This window comes from Cannabis sativa, chromosome 2 (assembly GCF_029168945.1).
Source record: "Cannabis sativa cultivar Pink pepper isolate KNU-18-1 chromosome 2, ASM2916894v1, whole genome shotgun sequence".
NCBI classification, from domain to species: Eukaryota; Viridiplantae; Streptophyta; class Magnoliopsida; order Rosales; family Cannabaceae; genus Cannabis; species Cannabis sativa.
In genome coordinates, this window is record NC_083602.1 from 60,637,499 (window position 1) to 60,659,647 (window position 22,149).

Here is a 22,149-nt window from a genome sequence, read left to right on the forward strand (position 1 = left end):
ATGTCTTTTAAAATTTTATTAATACTTGTATTGGATCATATTATTATGTAAAAAAAGTTAAATTTAATTGAATTAGTACATTAAACAAAAAAAATAATTAGAAATATTTTAAAAAAATTACAAAGACTGCGCAAAGCGCGGCTTAATTCTCTAGTATTTATAATAAATTAGTACATTAGCCAAAAAAAAAAAAACGTATTGGCTGATAGGTGAAGTTGGAATTATCAATTAAAAAAATAAAAAGAAAATGAGAGAATTAAGGAGAAAACTAATAGAGGTATATTTTTTATATTTAATCAATATTTTATGAAGCTAATAAAAAATTAAAAAAAAATAAGAGAATTAAGGAGAGAGCGAATAATACTAATTACAGAAATTTTAGAGCGCCACGTCACCGTTTCTTATCTCTCATTTAGATATATGGATATATAAATTATTAAAATAATACTAAAATATCAATTTGTAGATTTATGTTTTAATAAAATATTAAAATTGAGAGAATTAGGAAAAGAAAAAAAAAATAGTTTTGGAATAATTTTAGAATTCCTCGTACTTTTTCTATATATATATAGATTTCTGTAAAAAAAAATAAATAAATAAAAACTTTATTAAAGTATAAAATTAAAAATAAAAAACCTAATTAATTTTCACCAAGATTAATAATATATTATTTGCTTTTAAAAATAATATACTATTAACATATAGGTGCTCCTAGCCACAACCTAAAATATTTAATAATAAGTACACAAAAAATAAAAAATACCTTGAAAATTATAGGACAAGCTAGCTAGAGCTGTATATTAATTCATTAGTGTTTATTAGTATGGATGTAAGAAGCATCCTTAATTAACAACAATAATAGACTAGATACCATATAGCAATAGTACTGTAGTCCCTTCCATCTCTTACAACCATCCTCCACCAGAAAGATAAACTACCCAAGAAAAAAAATGTATTCTTCAAGTTTGGTACTTATTTCTCCTACTTCACCTAAGATATTATCTATTGGGGATTCCCTGCATTCAATCCACAAGTAGTGTTGTTCCACATATTTCTTCCTTTTTATTCTGTACTGGACCCTTTTTATTATTTCAACTTATAAAAGAACAACCATTATTAATTATCACTATATAAATTGACTGTTTCTTCAGTAAGTCCAATCTTGAGGAAGACCGATCTCGTTCTGGTGCATGGCCTGCGCTGTCCTAGAGTACTGTCCCTTCTTTTGTGAATTTTTCCCATTTTTCTTTGAGTTATTAATAATAATATCTGAAAAAAAAAAAATACAACCAAGACCAACTTGTTAATTAAAAAAATAAACGTAGAAGAATTAAATTAAGAATAGAATTTGCACAGAATAAGATTCTTTTTATTTTAAAATATTGTAGTTTTTTTTTTATTTGTGTGTGTGATTACGTACCGTGTTGTTGGACTGAGAAAAAATCAGTAGTATTTTGTCCAGACATGTTATCCATTCGGTCAAAGTGAACTTTCAGTGCCTGCATTACTTTTGCTGGTATTAAAACTGGTGAACATCCTGATGAGTTTAGTCAAAAAAGAATAAAACAAATGGTTAGAGTTTCTTCGAATCATGCCACTATAAAAATTTAGAACACACACGCCAAATAAATAAAATAAAATAAAATGTCAACCCTTTTCTTCTCTATATATTGGAACGGGTTTTTTTTTTAATTTTTAATTAAAAAAAAAAGAAAAAGAATAGTTGGTTAACTGAACAATTTGCAAAAGGACCAAACTCCACACAAGGGTGACACCATTGCATTATCATAGGTAGGAAAATGTAGTTAATTAGTAACTTAGTACCAAAAGTTTAGGTTTAAGGAAATGAGAGATTGAGAGGAATAATATTATTTCTATAATTAGCTACGAATACCTATACAATCATTCGATTTAAATTAGATCCAAGGTCACAAACCAACACCAAAAAGAATTAAAAAAAATATTACATTACAAACCAGTAGTACTGATTATCAGATATCAAAGATGGGATTGGTGATACTCCACTTTCAGACCAACCAATCCCAACGACTTGGGAACCGTAATAAAATCACCCCCTTTAACGACTAATTTAAAAAAAAAAAAATCAAAATCAAAATCACACCCTATAATTTTAAGAATATAACTATGGGATCGAAATATATTCTTGGCAAAATTCATATTTCTACCATTCTCCAAAAAAAAAACAATTGAAATGATGTGACATAATATAAGTAAGAAATAGGTGACACACCAAAATTGGGAATATGGGATGGGACAAAGTAAATTATTTTGTTCGAACTTGGAATAGGGTATAATAGTGACCTTTTTTTTTGCGAGACTGTGATGTTTCGCCAATTACACCAGGTAAAAATACTCCGGTCCCACTAGACCCACTTGCAGAACCCGACCCGCCAAGAAAAACCGCTCGCATACCCGAACCCAATGGTTGCTGCTGCTGTTGTTGGGGCTTCTGGTTAATTACCGGGGAAACCCAAGGGTGACGTTTTGGTGTTGGTCTGTCCTTCTTCACGTATGGAAGATTGAGATTTTGTTCTTGATTTTGTATTATTCTCTTTCCTGTTGTGCTTTTCTGCTTTGGAATCAGCTCTTGCTTCACCTTACGAAACTGTAGATATACACAAAAAAAGAATAATCATAATTATAATAATATAATATTATTGAATCTTCAATGAATATATGGGTTGTACTTGCTTACACGAATAGCTTGAATTTGATCTAGAGTTTGAGGTTGGTTACGGCGAAATCCTGAAGTTTTTAGATTTGAAGTAGCTAGTAAGCTCTGATTTTGATTATTACTACTCGAATGTTTGCTGAAGCCTTCGTTATTGCTTATTATATTTAAATCTTCAAGCTTTGATGTTATCTCGAAACTGCTGTAATCCCAAGGGAGCTGTCGTTTTTCGACCAGTGGCGTGGCCGGCGGCGTTGGCTCATGAGAAGACCTTTCTGGGCTTCCATAACTCGAACCTAACGGAGACCATGTTCCGACCCGACTCGAATTCGAACCCCATACTCCGAAATCCTTTGTCTGAAAACAACAATAAATTTCTGAATAACTTGCTCTTTTGGTGAACAAAAAAAAAGCAGAGTAATTAATAAGCAGTAACTGAATATGAGTACACACCTTGTTCTGTTTTCCTGGGCTACTAATTAAACCAGGGAAACGACACCGTTTATCATCATCTGGATCAAACAAGCCGTGAGTCATCTGATCACGAGTCAACTCGGCAATGCAATAGTCGTCGATTTTCTGTTCAGTCTCCGATTGATCGGCGGAAGAACTCACCGGCGAGGAAAACCCATTACTTGAAAACTCATCATCAAAACTACTATTATGTTGCCAAGGCTTTGAAGGGTCGTCGAATCCTAAAATTTCTGAGAAACTAAAGCCATCGTCGTTAATGTCAGAGAGGTGGAATTGATCAGAAGAAGAGAGTATTAAATCCCCACCGCGGTGTAGGTCAACAGCCATCATAATAATAACGAAGCTTGTTTAAATTTCACCAAGAAAAACAAATACAAGCCGAAAAGTCAGGTGGGGTTTTGATGATGATGATGATGATGATCACCAAGGCACTAGCAGTACTGCTCCGATATGAGTGAGTTTTTAGAGATTATAAAGAAGAAAAGAAAAGCTTTTATTAAGGTTTTGGGTGAGGAAAGGAAGAAGAGGCCTAAAAAAGTTAATGTGGGGACAAGAACAGAGGAAGGGGTGGGTCCCTTAGTTATGTCTGGTTTTTTGTATCACAGATAGTTGGGATAGTTGGGATAGTTGGGTTTGGGTGGTTGGCCGAGAAACTCAAAGTGAGATAGTAAATAACTTACATACAATACAACACACAATAATAGGACAGTGATTTTCGTGTAATATAATTAGTAATAGCCAGATAATTGTAATGTCATAAAACTAGCTAGGCTAGCTAACAGTATACGAATAATTGTTTATTGCTTCTTATTGTTTAGATTTGATGTAAATTGTATAATAAGGAAATTTGTTGTAAATTTTCTTTAATATTGTTGTATACGAATCTAGTTATGTGTGATTTCTAGATTTTTTTTTTTTTTTTTTTTTTTTGAGATGAAAATCCTAAAACTTTACCATAAAGAGCATTGGCTCTTAAAAAGGATGAAGGGGGATCTTATTAAAAATTTACAAAGTAAATTTAGTAAGATTGTGGGCAATAACATTAACTCTCTTAGAGCAAATGAGAAAGACTTACATTATTAAAGAGAGCTAAATTACAATAAATCTCGTAAAACTAAGTCTAACGACGATTCTAAAAAATATTATTGTTAATCTTACTTACTACATTAAGACAATCATTCTCATACTAAATATTATCCAGATCAAACAAATGGTATTGGACTCCAGCATGACGCAAAATAAGAGCTTCAACAACTTCAAACTAAAAATATCCAACCATGTGTCAAATAGCCGAGTATAGACAACCCCATGAATATCACGGATAACTATACTCATACTAGAGAAGCCCCTCGCCACATCTAACATTGGACAAACCCACCATAGAAGGTACCCAACGAGACACGAGGATTGTTATCCGCATTTTCAGCATTGGACAAGTGGAATCCAAGTCAGCATCTAAGGCCCATTAGTGGGTCTCTCAACGAAGATAAAGTGGGCCAAGCCCACTTGTACATGTCTTTCCAGGAACATATCCTAGCTTCGTGACCATAAAGTCTTCTGCCCTTGGCGAACCATCCCCGGAAACAATTTCGGTACCACGAGATTGAAGGGACGAGACAGCGTGTTCCTGAAACACCTTCCAATTTCCCTTTTTATTCCTGCACATAATAAGGAAACTACTGCCAAATCGCAACAGAGCATCGTACCAGGTTAAATGAGGAAACTTCGTATAACGAACATTAAGCAATTAACTCATAGATTAATTGCCCATAATCAAAGCACACTGTGTTGACCAAATCAAGCCAAATCCAATCCGCCTAGTTAGCAAATCGTCTCCCATGGGTTGGACTTCATGAGACGGATGAAGTGTATTAATTACTGTAAACTCCCTAATAGAGGGAAAAGGAAAAATGAATGTAATTCTCAAACTACTATAAATACCCATCAAATCCTACAGATTAAACTTGAGAACATATATTCTTTGTATTTCTAAAGGCTTTTACAAGCTAAATAACTACTGAATAATACTGACTCGTGGACTAAGGCTAATTAACGCCCCAACGACGTAAAAAAACTCTTTGTCTCTTTTTACTCCTTCTCTTTTAATTATTTGTTTCTTCAGTTCTTTATCCATTTTTAAAAATCTCAGTAAACTAGCCTGTGCAGCTAGCTGCAAGAAAGTACTTGGTCTATATACCACAGGAGTAGTAAAAGGAGTTCGAAGGGTCCAACCCGAAGTGAGTCTGCGAAGAAGACCCAAAAATCAAGATACACCGAGTATACTAGTCTCATAGATACTCGAGAAAATGAGTACAATGCAACCTGTAACATGGTACATTACTGGAAGCCTCTGCCAATGCATAAATACAGAAAACAAAGAAGTGATTCAAGCAAGAAGTGAGAATATCATGGGGATATCGATCACACCACAAATGAATGTGACTATTTAAAAGATGAAATTGTGGGATTAGTACGGAATGGACACTTAACCAATTGGGTAAGGATCCCAGTCATATATCTAGGACAGGAAGTTGCACATGGAAAGCTTTTCATTCCAGGATAGCATGGAGCCATAAATCCTCCTCGGGGGGTAAGTCATCCACAAGTTCCTAGAATACAAGCTCCAAATGCACAAGCCATTCAAGGGGCACTGAATGCTCTAGCAGCAGTAGTCGCTATAGCTCCCAGTCCCATAAATCTGTACCTTCCAAGAGTTGCATTGCCAATCTTAGATGATCATGTGGCAACTATCTCTGGTGGACCTCATATTGCCGGAAGCACTCAAAATTCCCAAAAGAGATACTTGAATAAGTTGAATCAAAGTGAAGCTTGCCACTTGGTACAATCACCTTTTCAGCGTCTAAGACGGATGAATTTACAATGACTTTCACGAGGATGACGCCAAGCATGTACATTTTCCCCACAATGACCCTCTGGTGAAAGAAGCTCAGATAGCAAATAAAAGGGTTTCCAGAATTCTTGTGGATAATAGAAGCCCTGTAAACATCATTTTTAAAGGAGCTTTCTAAGTCGTTGGGCAAGTGAAAGCCAATCTACTGCCATGCCTAATTCAACTACAAGATTTTAATAGAGACACACTGATCCCCATGGGTGAAATATAACTCCACATGACCATCAATGGGGAAGTCCTCGGAAGCAATACAGTATCATCATTCAAGTATAAAAAATTTATGATAGTCGATCGTCTCACTGTGTACAATTCCATTTTGGGAAGACAATTCTTCATGGATTTTAAAGTAGTAACATTCATCTAGCATTTGTGCTTAAAGTTCCCAAGTGATACTGGAAGCATTAGGAAAATCAGAGGAGATCAAAGAAGCGCGTGTAGTTGCTACAGTGTTTCAACCAAAACTGTACTCATGGTCCAGGAGGGGAATGACTCTGAAGTCGAAACATCTTCCAAGCCAGCACTAGGGGTGGTCTAGAAAGAGAACTTGATCCACGAGCTGGCGTGGAACATATCATAGAACCAATGGAGGAAGTGGAAGAAGTATGCATAGATGATGGAGATCCCACCAAGGTTATCCGAGTAGGGAAGGACCTGCCTTCGACAGTGAAGGAAAAGATTATTTCCACAGTCAAGGAAAATAGTGACATGTTGGCCTATTTCAATAAGCCTTGCATGATTGCGTATGGTGGTAAATCTGATCCAATGTACCATCTAAGAGCTTTCAACGAGCTAATGAAGATGCAAAATGTGTCATGCAAGGCAAGGTGCCAATGCTTTATGGTCATACTTAAAGGAGTTGCATATAAGTGGTTCAAAAGCCTTGTGCCAAGAATAATTACATCCTGGAAGAAATTTTTGGAGGAATTCCTTCAACAGCACCAGGCAGCAAGTGATTACGTTATGCGTGTAACAAGTATCACCAATGTGACGAAAGGAGAACAAGAATCCTTACAAAGCTACATCCATCGCTTCAATGCTAGTCACCAAAGTGGGGAATATGTCCGAAGATGAACTCAAGTTCGCCATAGCCGCTAGAGTACGTCCTCCAAGCACACTATGGGGGAATATGCTGAAAAGGGAATTATTTGGCATAGAAGGCTTCTATGAGAGAGCAGAGAAGTACATCCGTGTGGAGGAAGAAAATAGAGTATTTCAAACGAATACTAGCCAGTGTTACTCAGAAGCTCATCAGATCTCTACAAGGTCTATTAGGAGATGCCCCTAACACTCGTAAGTCGGTGCATTCAGGTGAAGCTCGGCTCTACAACCCGTAAAAATTAGATATTCAAGATGATCCTCAAAGTAAATTTCCATTATGCAGGAAAGCATTCCTAGCAATGGCAAGCTTGCCTTTAGTACATTATACTAAATTAAAATGGGAACCTAGTTTGACCACCAAACATAACATGTATTTGAGAGATCCAATGTCTTTCTTATTAATGAAATATTAAGTTTTCACCTCATATATGGCATTCAACACTCTCCGTCGGTCTGCTTGACTTGCTTGCTATACTTGTCAACCAATATTTTCAAATTGAACGAAGCAGTGTAAAAAAAAGAGAAAAAAAATAAAAAAGAGGAATCAGATATGACTCTAAGAGTGACGACTCTCTAAAAGGAATACGATCTTCTGGCATTCAACACGCACTTTAAGTGCCATGAATGCAATGTAAGGGGTCGAGCGCTGCCTAAGGGCCATAAGCTCCCTTATATCCAAGGAGTAATGATTTTCAAGAATTCAAAATGCACTTTTAATGACATAAATTCAATGTAAGAGGTCGAGCGCCACCTAAGGGCGATAAGCTCCCTCAGTAAAATTTTGAATCTTAATAAAGGTTAAGCGCGACCCAAGAGGCTAAATAGCTCCCCTAACATCTAATAACTTGAAAAAGGTTTAGCGCGGCCCAAGAGGGTAAACAACTTCCTTACACCCTATAAGTAGCCGGTAAAAGGTCGAGACTGCTCAAAGAGTCTATACTCCCTTCATAATAAGGTTACATCAGAAAAGAGGTTGACAAAAGACTCCCTCAAACAAAGGATCTTAAGGCACAAGTGCCTAAAGAGACAACTATAGAACCAAGCAGAAGGGATGGCGCATGCTAAACTTAGTCTACAAGAGCACTTAAAATAATCTTATAGACTAGGGGAAAAATGTTAACCCTAAAAATTAGCAAGGCAGATTTTCAAGATTAGTAAACGATTAGTCTTGAGAAGGGAAAGAAACTGACTTTAAAAGTCAATCAAGTAGGGTTGATGGCCACTCAATCAAATGCTAGCTTGAGAGCCACATGGCCATGTGAAGACCATGGTCACTTGTCCATGATTTCAACAAGTCACTCGGCCATGCACTTGAGGAAGTCACTCAGCCATGAACTCGGAAAAGTCACTCAGCCATGCACTTGGGGAAGTCACTCGGCCATGGACTTGAGGAAGTCACTTGGCCATGCACTTGAGGAAGTCACTCAGCCATCCACTCGGGGAAGTCACTCAGCCATGAACTTGAGGAAGTCACTCGGCCACACACTTGAAGAAGTCACTCAGCCATGCTTCCAAGAATGTCACTCGACCATGTAGTTTAGGAAGTCACTCAGACATGCTTAGCCCTAGGTCACTTGGACATGACCATTCAAGAGATCACTTGTCCAAGATGACCTTGAAGTCACTCAGCCAAGCCAAGGGAGAATGTCACTCGGCCATGCTTGGCCCTATGTCACTTGGCCATGACCATTCAAAAGATTACTTAGCTAAGATGACCTTGAAGTCACTTAGCCAAGCCAATGAAGATGATCACTTGGCCATGTTCCAAGCTTTCACATCACCCAGCCATGCTCTTGTCAATGACACAACCATGCCAAGTAGGAACTTTCCTAAGTGTTGAAGATGAAGGCAACGAAGGTATAATTGCAAGGACAAGGCATGCATGCAAGGTGGGTACAACCATACCTCCAACAAATTCTGATACCAAGGAGATACGAGTAGTGGAGGCACCACACCTGGAAGTGATGACATCCCGACCAAGAGTGCACACAACCACTAACCTTGTAACTTGGGACCACCTAACACCAGACAAAGGTACAAGGCGCAAGACCACCACCTGCAACCTGCAACCTATAGGTCATGGATATCACCATGTCCCTTACGACCACTAATGTACCACATACCATTAGAGCCTATAAGTACCCCTCTTGCAGATATAAGAAGGGTTAAAAAATTATTGTAATACTTCACTCCAAGAAAGCATTTCTCTTACTCTATTTTTGCTCGAAATATTTCTTTAAGTTTTTGAATTTTTATATTTTCGTCTTCATTTTAAGTCTTTTGTCTGAGTTCCAATTTTCTGGCCTTAAGTTAGTTGATGAGTTTTTACCGTCAACAAATACCCTTACCATCCTTCATAAAAGGTTCTATATAGTATAATTTTGAATTAGGGAAAGAAAGTTTACCTTTGAAATTGGACCACAAATTTTTTGATTTATCAAGAAATTATGGGTTCAAACCCACAACATCAACTTCCCATTGAACTACATCAATAACATAATCCCTTAGTCGATCCTTATCAATGCCACCATCATCTCTCCTTCAACCTCAGGTTTATCAGCCACTTCCTCTGCCCACAATTTCAAATTACACATTGCTTGAAACTCAACAATCACACTCGTCCATGGCCCTCCAGCCAGAGTCATAGCTTGTTCCAAATCTAATATCTCACATCGATCATCCAACAAACTACTTCAACAACAACACCTATAGAGGGGAGCTCTATCGAAGAAATAGGCTTTTGAGACAACGACAAGCGCCTCGTCGTGGAGGTAGTTGTCCTGCCTTGCATGCCCTTTTTCGAGCATCCTCGACCTCTCATCTTGTCGTTCTATGTTCTTGAATAAAAATTTTAGGAACTATGTCATTTTTGTTTATATAATATTTGCACATAAAATTTTAGAGGAATTTTATACTGAACTCTTCAAAAATAGATGCACTGATGTATTTATTTATTTATTTATTTGTATTTTTGAGATCCATATAATTCTAATCTTATTTACATATATGACAATCCATATCATAATTATTTATAGGAATTTTTTTTTGTTTTTTTGAGAAACTTAGAACGTTCTGAAAAGAAATTAACTAGTTTGTTATATGTGTGCTTCTTTTATTTTATAAGCATTTGAGATAGATTTTTTTCGCGAAGTGATAGACTATTTGAATATTATTTTTTGTATTACAATTTATTTAAATTTCTAAAAACTTTGTATGATGTTTTAAGTAACTACATTATATATCATCATATAAAGATAATTGATATTATGATTATTTGGATATCGAAAATACAAGAAAGTAAATTAGTACACTTTTTTTAAATTGCATCATAGAAACACCCTAAATAGTATATATTTATCAATGATAATTAATTGGAAAACTTATAACAATATCTACTTTATCAAACTTTTTTACATTATATGTGCAAGAAAGACGTATTTACAAAAAATTATACATTTCTTTAACTATGGTAAACAATATTTTTTATTTTTATATACAAACTATATATATTAATAAATTTGTATATACTAATTTAATTTAGTAACATTGTTATTAATTGATTAATCTTGTTATAATTATATCATGATTTTTATTATGTTATTAATGGATTAATCTTAGTCATCATTGTTAAATATTAATTTTTAATTAAATCAATTATATTAAGCTTTATAATATTATTGTGACAACAAAAATTAATCATTTATTTTTTATTTCTTTATTTTAAATTAAATTACATATAAATTTTTATAATAAATCGTAGAATGAATAACAAATATTTATTCTTTAATAAAAAAATATTTATAAATGCTTAATTTTGTAAAAAATTATTCTAACTATATAATTAATTTTATAAAATTATTTATTTTATTTTTTTAATCGGCATGCTATATTATAAATAATAAAGATGTATGTTGGTAAAAAAATATAGATTACTTATAGATATAAAAAATATTTATAACTAGTAAAATTATTTGTACGTTTGTTTTTTTTTTCTTCTTAATTTTAATTAATTACATATGTAAATTATTAATATATTATTGTTTATTATTATAATTAAATATTTTTTAAAATAAACATATATATATTTATAATAAACCATACTAAAGTGGATAATAAACATTTATACTGTAATTACAAAAAATAGTATGTTCTATTATATTAAACTATTTATTATTTATTTTATTTTATTTTAAAACATGTTTATTTATTTAAAAAAAACTATATTTATAATAAATAAATTATAAAATAAACATAAATTTATAATAAATCATACTAAAATATATCATAAATATTTATATTATAATAAAAAAATATTAAAAAGATTTCAACTTTTATGGTATTACAATTTTAGTTTCATATTATTTAATTTTTTTACTAAAACATATTTTTAACATAATTGTTAATAATAGTACAAATTTAAAAGATTATTTTAATAAAGTTCCATATGAATTTTATATATATTTCTCTTTATAATTCTTACTTTTATATCTTATTATTTTGTTTAATTTATAATAAGTCATAATAAAACAAATAATAAATATTTATTTTATAATAACAAAATATTTAGTATGCGTATTTTTGTAAAAATTTATTTTAACTTTTAATTAATTTTATAAAAATTATTTATTTTATTTTTTATAAACACGTAATATTATAAATAATGTTTAAAAGAAATATTGTCAAAAAGAAGACTAGTATTACTGTAAATATTGATTATAGTAACATAATATATATAGCACACATTTAAATTTTATTTATTTTTGTATATTTTACTTTTAAATAAATACACATTTAAAGTTTATATACATTAATGTTTAAAATTTTGATATTGTATTTTATTAGAAAAAATTCTTAAATTATAATAATTCATATTAAATAGATAATAAATATTTATTCTTTAATAAAAAAACATTTAGTTTGTTTATTTTTATAAAACTATTTATTATTTATTTAATTAATTTTACAAAATCATTTATTTTGAGTTTTAATAAACTTTTTTTATAATATAAAAAAAAATATTTTATTATTAATAATTTTTGAAACATTGATATAGTAAACATAAGATATTATAAACTAAAATTATAAATATTAAATATATTAATCTATATATAGTAATTAGTTTAGTCATTAATGCTTTATATTATTGAATGATTAAAATATATGATTTATGCAATGTATTTTTTTTTTTTTTTATGAATCAATGAGATTTATATTGATCAACAACTATCTTTGTACAACCAAATAGCACCCCGAAGGGCCTAAAATGCAAAAAAGCTATACATTTATATTCTTTTAATCTATATAACATGTACAGACTATACGCATTTGACTCCATCTACAACTTTTGAAACCAATTGGTATCCTCTAAAGATACTTTTTTCGGCCATACTACAGCAACTCTGTGAAGTACATCTTTTTTTATTCCCTCGATCAGTCTTTCTACAGTCGGTTTGGTCTTTTCCCACAAGCTGAGATTTCGAGCTTTCCAAAGTGTGTATACCAGACAAACAAGAGCAGCCGCTAGGACATTTTTCCTAAACTTGCTGATCTTTGGTCTCCCAATCCACCTGGTTAAAGTAAGCATAGTATCAGCTGCCACATGCCAGGAAAGCCAATCTTTGATCCCCTGTAAACAGGCAGCAGAGATACTACACTTGAAAAATAAATGGTCTGCATTTTTCAGCATGTGTTGAGCATAATTCACATTGCTCATCAATATCCATTCCCATTATTCTCAATCTATCCTTGGTTCTAAGTCGTTTCTGTATTGCTAACCAAGAAATAAAACATTTTTTTAGGGTATTTAACTGACCCCACACCTACTGAGACCAAGAAACTTTGGCCTGGACTGGACATAGTAAAGTATACCCAATTTTTACCTGATAATGTTGTTGTTGTGTACAAATGTGATGGCCTACAAGATCCTTGAAATGGTTCTTTAAGTTCACAAGGCTCCTCCAGTACCAACTACTTTGAGTAGGAGCCTTGTAACTCCACCATTCATAATCCTTGAGGTAGACACTATTAATCCACTTCAACCAAAGGCTGTCCTGTTTTTGAGCAATTGCCAAGATGTACTTTCCCATGGCAGCTTGGTTGCATTCTTGTATTTTCCTAAAGCCAAGGCCACCAACAGCTTTATATTGGCATAATGACTCCCATGCTATTAGACCTCGTCCTGTTGCACAAGCTTGGTCTTTCCATAGAAAAGCTTTGCATATTGATTCCAATTGCCTTACCACTTTCTTAGGCAAAATGAGCACTTGGCACTAATATGCATGAATAGCCATGAGCACTGAATTGGTTAAGACAACTCTAGCTGCAAAAGAAAGATTCCTGGAGCTCAAGGTTCTTATTCGTGCAGTCATTTTTTCAACCAAAGCAATGCATTCATTCCCAGAAATTCTTTTAGCACAAATGGGCACCCCTAAGTAAGTAAAAGGCATGTCTTTTAGAGTAAAACCAGAGGCTGAAAGAACTCTACTAACCTCCTCATGTGGCATGTTGCTGCAATATATTACTGATTTTTTAGGGTTAGGTTGCAAACCAGACGATATTGAGAACAATTTCAATCCCTGTAGCATATAATAGATGCTTTTAAAATCTCCTTTGCAGAATAGCATTACATCATCTGCAAATGCCAGATGATTAATCTTCAATTTTGAGCATCTCTCATGATAGTTAAAATCTCTTTTGTCTCCAACCTCTTTAAGTATTCTTGATAAGTATTCCATGCCAAGGACAAACAGAAACGGAGACATGGGATCTCCCTGTCTTAGACCCCTTTTTGCCTCAAAGAAACCATGTACAGAACCATTAAACATGACAGAGAATCTGGGTGTTCTTACACAGTTCATTACAGTTTGAATGAAGTGAAGTGGAAACTGTAATCCCATTAGCATCTCCTCTATGAACTCCCATTCAATTGTATCATAGGCTTTCTGGAGGTCAAGTTTGATCATGCAATTTGCCTTGTTTGACTTCCTTCCATAATGCCTCACTAAATCCTGACAGATCATAATTTTGTGCCCAATGAATCTACCCTGAATGAACCCTCCTTGAGAGTTTGAGATCAGATCAGGGAGAATCCATTTGATTCTAGAGCACAAAAGCTTAGTTGCAATCTTGTAAATGACATTGCAACAGGCGATTAGCCTAAAATCTTTGACAGTGTTTGGGCACTTCATTTTTGGCACCATTGTGAGAACTGTTGTGTTGATCTCTTTGAGAATGTTACCAGAAGTAAGGAAGGAGGCGACTGCCCTGTATACATCTTCTCCCACCAGCTCTTAATTATCCTAAAAAAAGTAACTAGAAAAACCATTTGGTCCTGGAGCTTTGTTTCCTGAGATCTCAAATACCACTTTCTTGACATCATCCTTAGTGAAGGGTCTATTTAGTATTTCAGCATGTTCAGAAGTGACTTTTGGGCATCTACTCAAAATCTTATTGGAAACTTTCTTCCTATTTGCCATTTTTGATCACAACAGTGATTTGTAATACGAAATGAAAGCCTCAGTAACCTGTTCTGGTTCAAATACCCTCATTCCAACTTCATTCTGTATTGAATAAACCTGGTTCTGCCTGTGTTCTTTGCTTGATGCTTGCGTGAAATAGAGAAGTGTTGCTATCTCCATCTCAAATCCAGTTAATCTTGGCTTTCTGGTGTAAAAAAGAGTGAGTGCTGCTGTGCTGAAATAAATGAGTTCCTAGCAGCAAGTTCTTGTTCCTGTAACACTTCATTTAAAGGGTCTTTATGCAGCTTGCTCTGGACTTCATCGAGTACATGCTTTGCTTGAATCGAGGCTGCTTGCAAATCAAAGAAGCCTTTTTGGTTAATCTCTCTTAGGACAGGTTTCAAAGCCTTTAACTTGTGAACCACCTGATACATGCTGGTGCTATTGACTTGTTGTTGCCAAACAGCAGCTGCTTTACTATCATATTCAGGATGAGATTTCCACATCCTGAAATATTTGAATGGTTTCTTTCCACACTTCCATTTAGGAAATAGAGACAATATCCCTGGTGTATGATCATAGGTTCCCTCATTCAAAAACAAGGCTTCAGCATTCTGTCCTGACCATGCTGCTTGTTCGTCCATGTGAAAAAACTACCAGTAGCTTTAATATCTTCTAGTTGACAGGATTGTAAGCACTCAATGAACTCAGACTCAGCTTGGTATTTTACTCTGTCTCACTCTCTCATCCTTGGCTATGATGGCATTGCAATCCCCCATTATTATCCAGCTTTCATCTGTCTTTAGTGTCTGTAAATCCTTCCACAATTCCAATCTATCTTTCTTGTCATTAAATCCATAAACCACTGTCAAGAAACTGTTATAGGTTCCATCCATTGTTGTAATTCTCAAGTGCATAAGTTGGCTCGCGCATTTGACAATATCAACAATGAAACGGTTTGGATTCCAAGCTATAACGATTCTGCCCCCTTGGTGCCATGCTATGTTCGAAGAAAAACACCACCCATTAAAGACATTGAGGTACAAGGTTCCAAGTTTGTGAACCTTTACCCTTGTTTCGAGAAGCCCAACAAAACCAGCCTCCTGAGTTCGAATGAACTGCCTGATTTGTTGTTGTTTTTTCTGGTTGTTGGCTCCCCGAACAATCCAAACAAGGAACTTATCCATTGCCAAGAGAGGGTCCTCCCCCCTCTCTTGTGTTATCTGTTTTCATGTAATGTATTTTCAAAAAGTATAAATTTTTAAAATAATATTTTTTTTACACATTTTTTGTAATTATGTTATTTTTATTGTACGTTTATGAAAAAAGTCCTATTTTATTTTCTTCGTTGCTTTGGTTTATTTTGGTTTCGTATTTATTTTTATTTTTGTAAAGCCAAATTTGTTAGTCTTGTCTTCAATTTGTTATTTCAATTTATTATTTGACTAGGTTAATTTATAACTTTTTAATTTTATTAAGTTTTGATGTATTAATGAAGTTTTATTGATTATTAATTTTAATTTACTTTGATGTATTTTGAAGATTATATTGTATCATGCTTTTACTAATTTATTTTTGTGTAAGTTGTGACTTGTTTTGTATCAGTTTGGGTAGTATGCTTATGTGCTCAATGTGGCTTGTTTAATACCATATATGACGGTTCGTTTTGAGTTTATCATAAGAATGATTTGATATTAGCAGTGACACCAAATCCGCTCCACATATATTAAAGATAAGTTTTTTCTTTATAAATTAATATTTTGGAATATTTTTTAACATATAGATAAAAATTCTCATTTTTTTATGAATCAGTATTGATGATATACAACTCTCATTTTAATTTAACATTTTTTTTATAAATAAGGAAACTTTGTATTGCTCAAAACATCAATTACATCCCATGTTTTTTGTACAAAACCAACTGCTATACACTATAAAACTAAAACTTTACAAAAAATTACAAGTTCATCACCCATTGCTTGTCAACTTCCTTTGTCCTGCTTGGCAATACCCCTTCTATTCTTCTTTTACTCTCTTGTTGTACTCTGTTAACAATTACCTTGACTTGCCATTATTTTTGGTTCCATAGTACATCATTTCGTGCCCCCTAGATCCGATACACCAAAGCAGCCAACATAGTATTCATCATGCTTCTCCTTGTTGCTGATATTTTCTTGAGTTTGCTGATATACTACAGCAGTTTCTGCAATTCAACTGCTTTTGTTCCTCACTGCAGCTTCTTCTTCAATTCTGTTAGGCATTTGCTGCTATATTCACATATAAAAAATAGATGCTCTATAGATTCATTTCCCTTCCCACACAGTAAGCAAGTTAAATCCACATTCATGTCATACTTGCTTATTCTGTCCTTAATATTAAGTTGTGTATTAATTAAATTTTATATATTTATTTTATATAAGTGCGTTTTTATTTCACTCACTTGATGATGCTAAGATATAAGGATTTCAAAAGCTATCAACAAAGGAAGAATTTTTTTTAATGAGCTGGGGGTGCTGTTTGATTATGTTATAGCTTTATTTTCTACATTCCTAAGGACAGTTTTGTTCCATGTGACTCGTAATAAGAATTATGCAGCTCTAGTTTGGCAAAGCATGCACTTCGGTTAGACGATGAATTATACTGGTTCAAGGAGCGTGCCACCACTGATTATAGATTGCAGCATCGGGATATGAAAAAAAATTAAAAAAAATAAAGTGGGCATCTGACCATCGGGCCGACCATCGGGCCCTACATCGGGCCCATCGGACCAGTCCTATAAATAGAAAAAATTTTAAAAAAATCCAAAATAGGCATCTGACCATCGGGCCCTACATCGGGCCCATCGGGCCAGTCCTATAAATAGAAAAAAAAATTTAAAAATCCAAAATGGGCATCAGACCATCGGGCCCTACATCGGGCCTACATGGGGCCATGCATCGGACCATCGGGCCATGCATCGGGCCTTCATCTTCAAGCTCATATCAAACCAGAAAATCGGATTTTCTTGCCCAGAAAGATCACAGACCCTAGATCTACTCCATCTAACCCTAGATCTAATCAAGAATGCACATATCCAACCTAAATCTATCAACTAACAACATTTTCACCATAATCAATAAGAAAAAAAATTAAAAAACCGAAAGGGGAAAGGCTCGTCGCGTGCTCAGTGGATGGGTTCCCTCCGTGGGGTGGTGGGTTCGGTGGGTTCTTCGTTCGAGTGGGGAATCGTGGTGGTGCAATTTCAAACGAGAGAGAGAGAGAGAGAGAGAGAGAGAGAGAGAGAGAGAGAGAGAGAGAGAGAGAGAGAGAGAGAGAGAGAGAGAGAGAGAGAGAGAGAGAGAGAGAGAGAGAGAGAGAGAGAGAGAGAGAGAGTTTAGAAATGAGGGGGGTAAAATTGGGTTTAAGTAAAAGTTATCCCATTTTACAAATTATGTATAGTTTTAGATTAGGATACCAATTTTAATCCCTAATATGCATATAATTTCAAATTTCCCATTCTCTTTTTGTTGTGAGATGGAACCCTAAACTTTCTATTAGTATTGTTTTATTTAGTGTCAAGAAAATAATACCCTGTGTTGCTACTGTTTATGTTTTGGTTGTTTTATAAAGTTTTGTTTTTTTAAAAAAAAAATAAATAAAAATTATAGCTATACTAAATATTTATTATTATTATTATTATTAAAACAAATCCATACTAACAAATTTTGGTTAAATATGTTTTTGGACCTTAAGTTTTGTTAAATTGGATTTCTAACCCTATATTTTACAAAAATGGATCAAGATAGTACCATGAACTTGATTTTGCTCAAATTTTTTTTTTTTTTTGATCAATCAATCATGAATTTCATTACTCCAAATAATAATTTACAACCTATTTAGGACCTTCAAATGAAGACTTGAATATATCAATCTATACATTTCCTGTATAAGCTTTTCAAACACCTCTGTTAGTTACTGCTCAAATTAATTTTAAATGTAGTTGTTTATTCTTTACTCTCGAACTACCTTCTTTGTTTTTCTAATCCACTGCATCATTGGACTTACTAATTGAATTTATATTTGATTTTTTTATTCAAAAAGGATTCGGGGGATACTGCCAAATAGAGAATTAAATGTTAAATAACAAAATATAATTTAGAAAAATACTAAAGGAAACTTTAAAGTGTCAAGCACTAGATCAGAGGTCGAATACTGCTATTAGTGAATTTTAATATCGAGTCTCACACATTTTAATTCAATAAATATAAAAAAAATTACTAACTAATTATAAAGTGAAATGTTAGTATAGTGTTGGACATCTTAAAGTGACAAATAACACAGGTCCATAATTTTAGATCCAAACAAAAATGAGCCTCATTTTCTCATCTTTTTAATACAATACAACTTACGCTAGATTGCTACAAAAATAAAATAAGTTTTCCTCTTTATATTCACATATTAACATTAGATCATCTCTAATAGAATATGTAAAAAATTATACAATATTTGTCATGAAAAAATAATTTTGTGATATATATGTACTAATTTTTAGCATTGTACTCCATAATATATATAAACAAACTATGATGCAAAAGTTAATATTTAATTTTTAAAAAGAAGGGTAAACAGTGGCATAATTACCTAAAGTTTTAAGTTTGTAAGCAGTATAAACCAAATGTTATATTTTTAGCGGCATAAGTACCCAATGTTTATAAAACTGTAATTTTCGTTTAATTTAATAAGTACAGACTATGTTTTGAATTTATTAAAAGAACATTTGATGTAACTATTACTGTATATGTTTCTATCTAGATTCAATGATCAAGAATCTGGGTCTTATATGTTTCATATTTAAGACAATAACGGAGTGTGTACTGACAAAATTAGAGAAAAATTAAGTATTACAAATACTGGGTACTTGTCCCTAAAAATATACATTGAGTTTATCTCACTTACAAACTTAAAATTTTGGCTACTTATGTCGCTATTTAGCTTAAAAAGTATAATAACTTTGTCAATAATTTTAGTATGGTAAATAGTGGCATAAGTACTCAAAGTTTCAAGTTTATAAGTGGCATAAACTCAATATTTATTTTTAAGAGCATAAGTACATAATATTTGTAAACTTGTTAGTACAAACTTTATTATTGTTTTAAGCAGAGCACATATAAGGCATAGATTCAAGATCTTTCGGTCTAGATAGAAACATGTAGTAACAGTTCTTTCCAAATCGCTAAAAATAAAAATTAAATTTATGCTGCTTATAAACTTAAAATTTTAAGTACTTATGTCATTAGTTATCTATTTTAATATTTTATTATATAAAATAGTAAAAAGTAGTTCATATTATAAAAATGACATAAAAGTACAAAATAACCTTTTGACATAATATTATATCATTTCCACGTAGTTTAGTACCCCATAGTAAAATCTAATTTCATCCAAAAATAAAAATCTTCCTTTTTCTAGTAAAATTCAGGTTCCAAACACACGTTACTGCAATGACATGATGAAAAAAAAAATCTAAATAAATATAAAATCATCACCCAAACTTGAACAATAATGTTAATTTTCATTAAAAATATATAAGTGTGATGATGATTACCCTTAAAATTAAAATCGTAGCTACAACAAACTAAATTACTTTTTATTGCTGTGTTCATGAACGGTCATCTTTGGTCAAGCCAGTTGGGTTTTAGATAGATAAGCTTTTTTTTAGCTCTTCTATTCTATGTGGACTCTTTAATTTATATATACATAGGAAGGTTGGGTTGGTGAGAGTGAGACTGTGTGAGTGCCTTTCCTTCTAGGCATTATCATTTAGAATAAATACCTGTACATGTACAATTAATATAAGAATTATATACATATTAAAAAAAGTACAGGGTTTACCTTTAGTTGGACCAATATTGGCACAGGTTTGATTTCATTTTGTGCGGTTGTTGTTTGCCTACTTTGTTTTGCTTTTATTGTGAAATTGGTCAACAAATATAACTGCTACTTATATAGATTATAGCCCAAACTTTTATTGTTATAAATTTTATAAATCATACACTTTAAGAGAGAAAATTAATTGGTTTCCTTCCCAATATCATACAGATAAGTTATCTCTTTCAATTTTCACCAAACCAAATTCTATGTCATTATGTTATAATTTCATAACTACCGGATATAGTCAATCAAGCCCAAACCTTCATTTTTCAACTTCAATAATGGACTCATTAATCAAGTTACAAAAGTGTAATATAAATATAACTGAATGAAGTGTAATCAATTTATGACTGCCCTATATAACTATTTTTTTAGTGATAGGGGAAAGTAAGTGGAAGTGGTTAATAAGGTGTAAGCACTGTTTAATAAACTAGAATTTCACTATTAAAAAATACAGTGATAAAGGTGCTTTTTTATTATTATTATGTAGAAGTTATTAAACTAGTAGGATAACCACAACTATTCATTTAAAAGTTTTGATTCTGGCATTTAGTGGCATAATACCGAATTCAATATTATATGTGTGTGTTTGGGTTGTAACTAGCACTATGAGAATGACATCCTATAGGTATAGACTATAGTATAGGAGTCTCTTTGTTTTCTTTTTGTTGAAATTAGGTGCTAAGGTAATTATGACTTAGAGTGAGAGCATATAAAATATATGAGCATTGTTATTGGATATTAATAGTATCTAACATTTTTTATAGGTGATCTCTTACGATTAGTTAGCGATATTATCTAAAAGTTATTTTTTTAAACTATATGAGACTTGATACTTAATTACACCAATAATAGTATTACACCGAGAAGAGTGATATGCAATAATAATCTTTTCTAGCAATTCTCAAAATATATCTACGTAGGCAATTTGTCAGCATAAAAGTTAAATTAAATGAATCTCAACGCACGGTTATGACAATTATAAATAAGCATTATAACTATATCATAGACAGATAGTAGATAGAACAGTGATTGCAATATTGCATCATAGGGTTGGTGCCTACATTAAATGCATGTGTATATTTTCTAGTTACTTCTACATTTTGTATGTCTTTTGCTTTTTAAATTGTCCTGCTTCTATTTCTTCATGAAATCCATATTCATAAACGTTTGTTTTCCAAATACTTTACACTTAACCAAGTTTCAAGGTGTTTGATAATACTTGGTTATGGGATACGGCTTCAATTCTCACGTAAATTAAAACGTGCATGAAATAATTATTTACATTTTTTTTTAGAAAATATACTTCATTCAACACTGAACAACATGATTGCACAAGGCTATGCATTCTGATTGCTATGCAGCTATAAGTGACACGTTTAGTTGACGTTTAGTTAGAAAAAATAAAAAAAATAAAAGACTAATTTACAATATTATAAATAGTTCGGAGACTATATTTTTAGCAGTTTGAAAAATTTAAGGGACACAATAATATATACGTCATAGTTTTGGTGGCAAAAATTATAATTAGCTTTCTTTCAAAATAATGAAAAAATCATTCTATTAGAATGCCATTTAATACTTTAAAATGCAACCAAAATAAATAA

The 22,149-nt window shown here is 32.6% G+C and overlaps 1 protein-coding gene across 1 annotated transcript; it reads right to left on the reverse strand.

The window, feature by feature from the left end:
* Positions 1–771: 771 nt before the first annotated feature.
* On the reverse strand, positions 772–3,712 carry LOC115719515 (uncharacterized). The gene is made up of 5 exons (XM_030648591.2): positions 3,146–3,712; positions 2,717–3,049; positions 2,323–2,626; positions 1,421–1,537; positions 772–1,269 (listed from the first exon to the last, which is right to left on the reverse strand). Exons 1-5 carry the CDS (start codon positions 3,494–3,496, stop codon positions 1,148–1,150), a joined length of 1,227 nt encoding a protein of 408 aa, XP_030504451.2. The 5' UTR covers positions 3,497–3,712; the 3' UTR covers positions 772–1,147.
* Between the last annotated feature and the right edge of the window lie 18,437 nt (positions 3,713–22,149).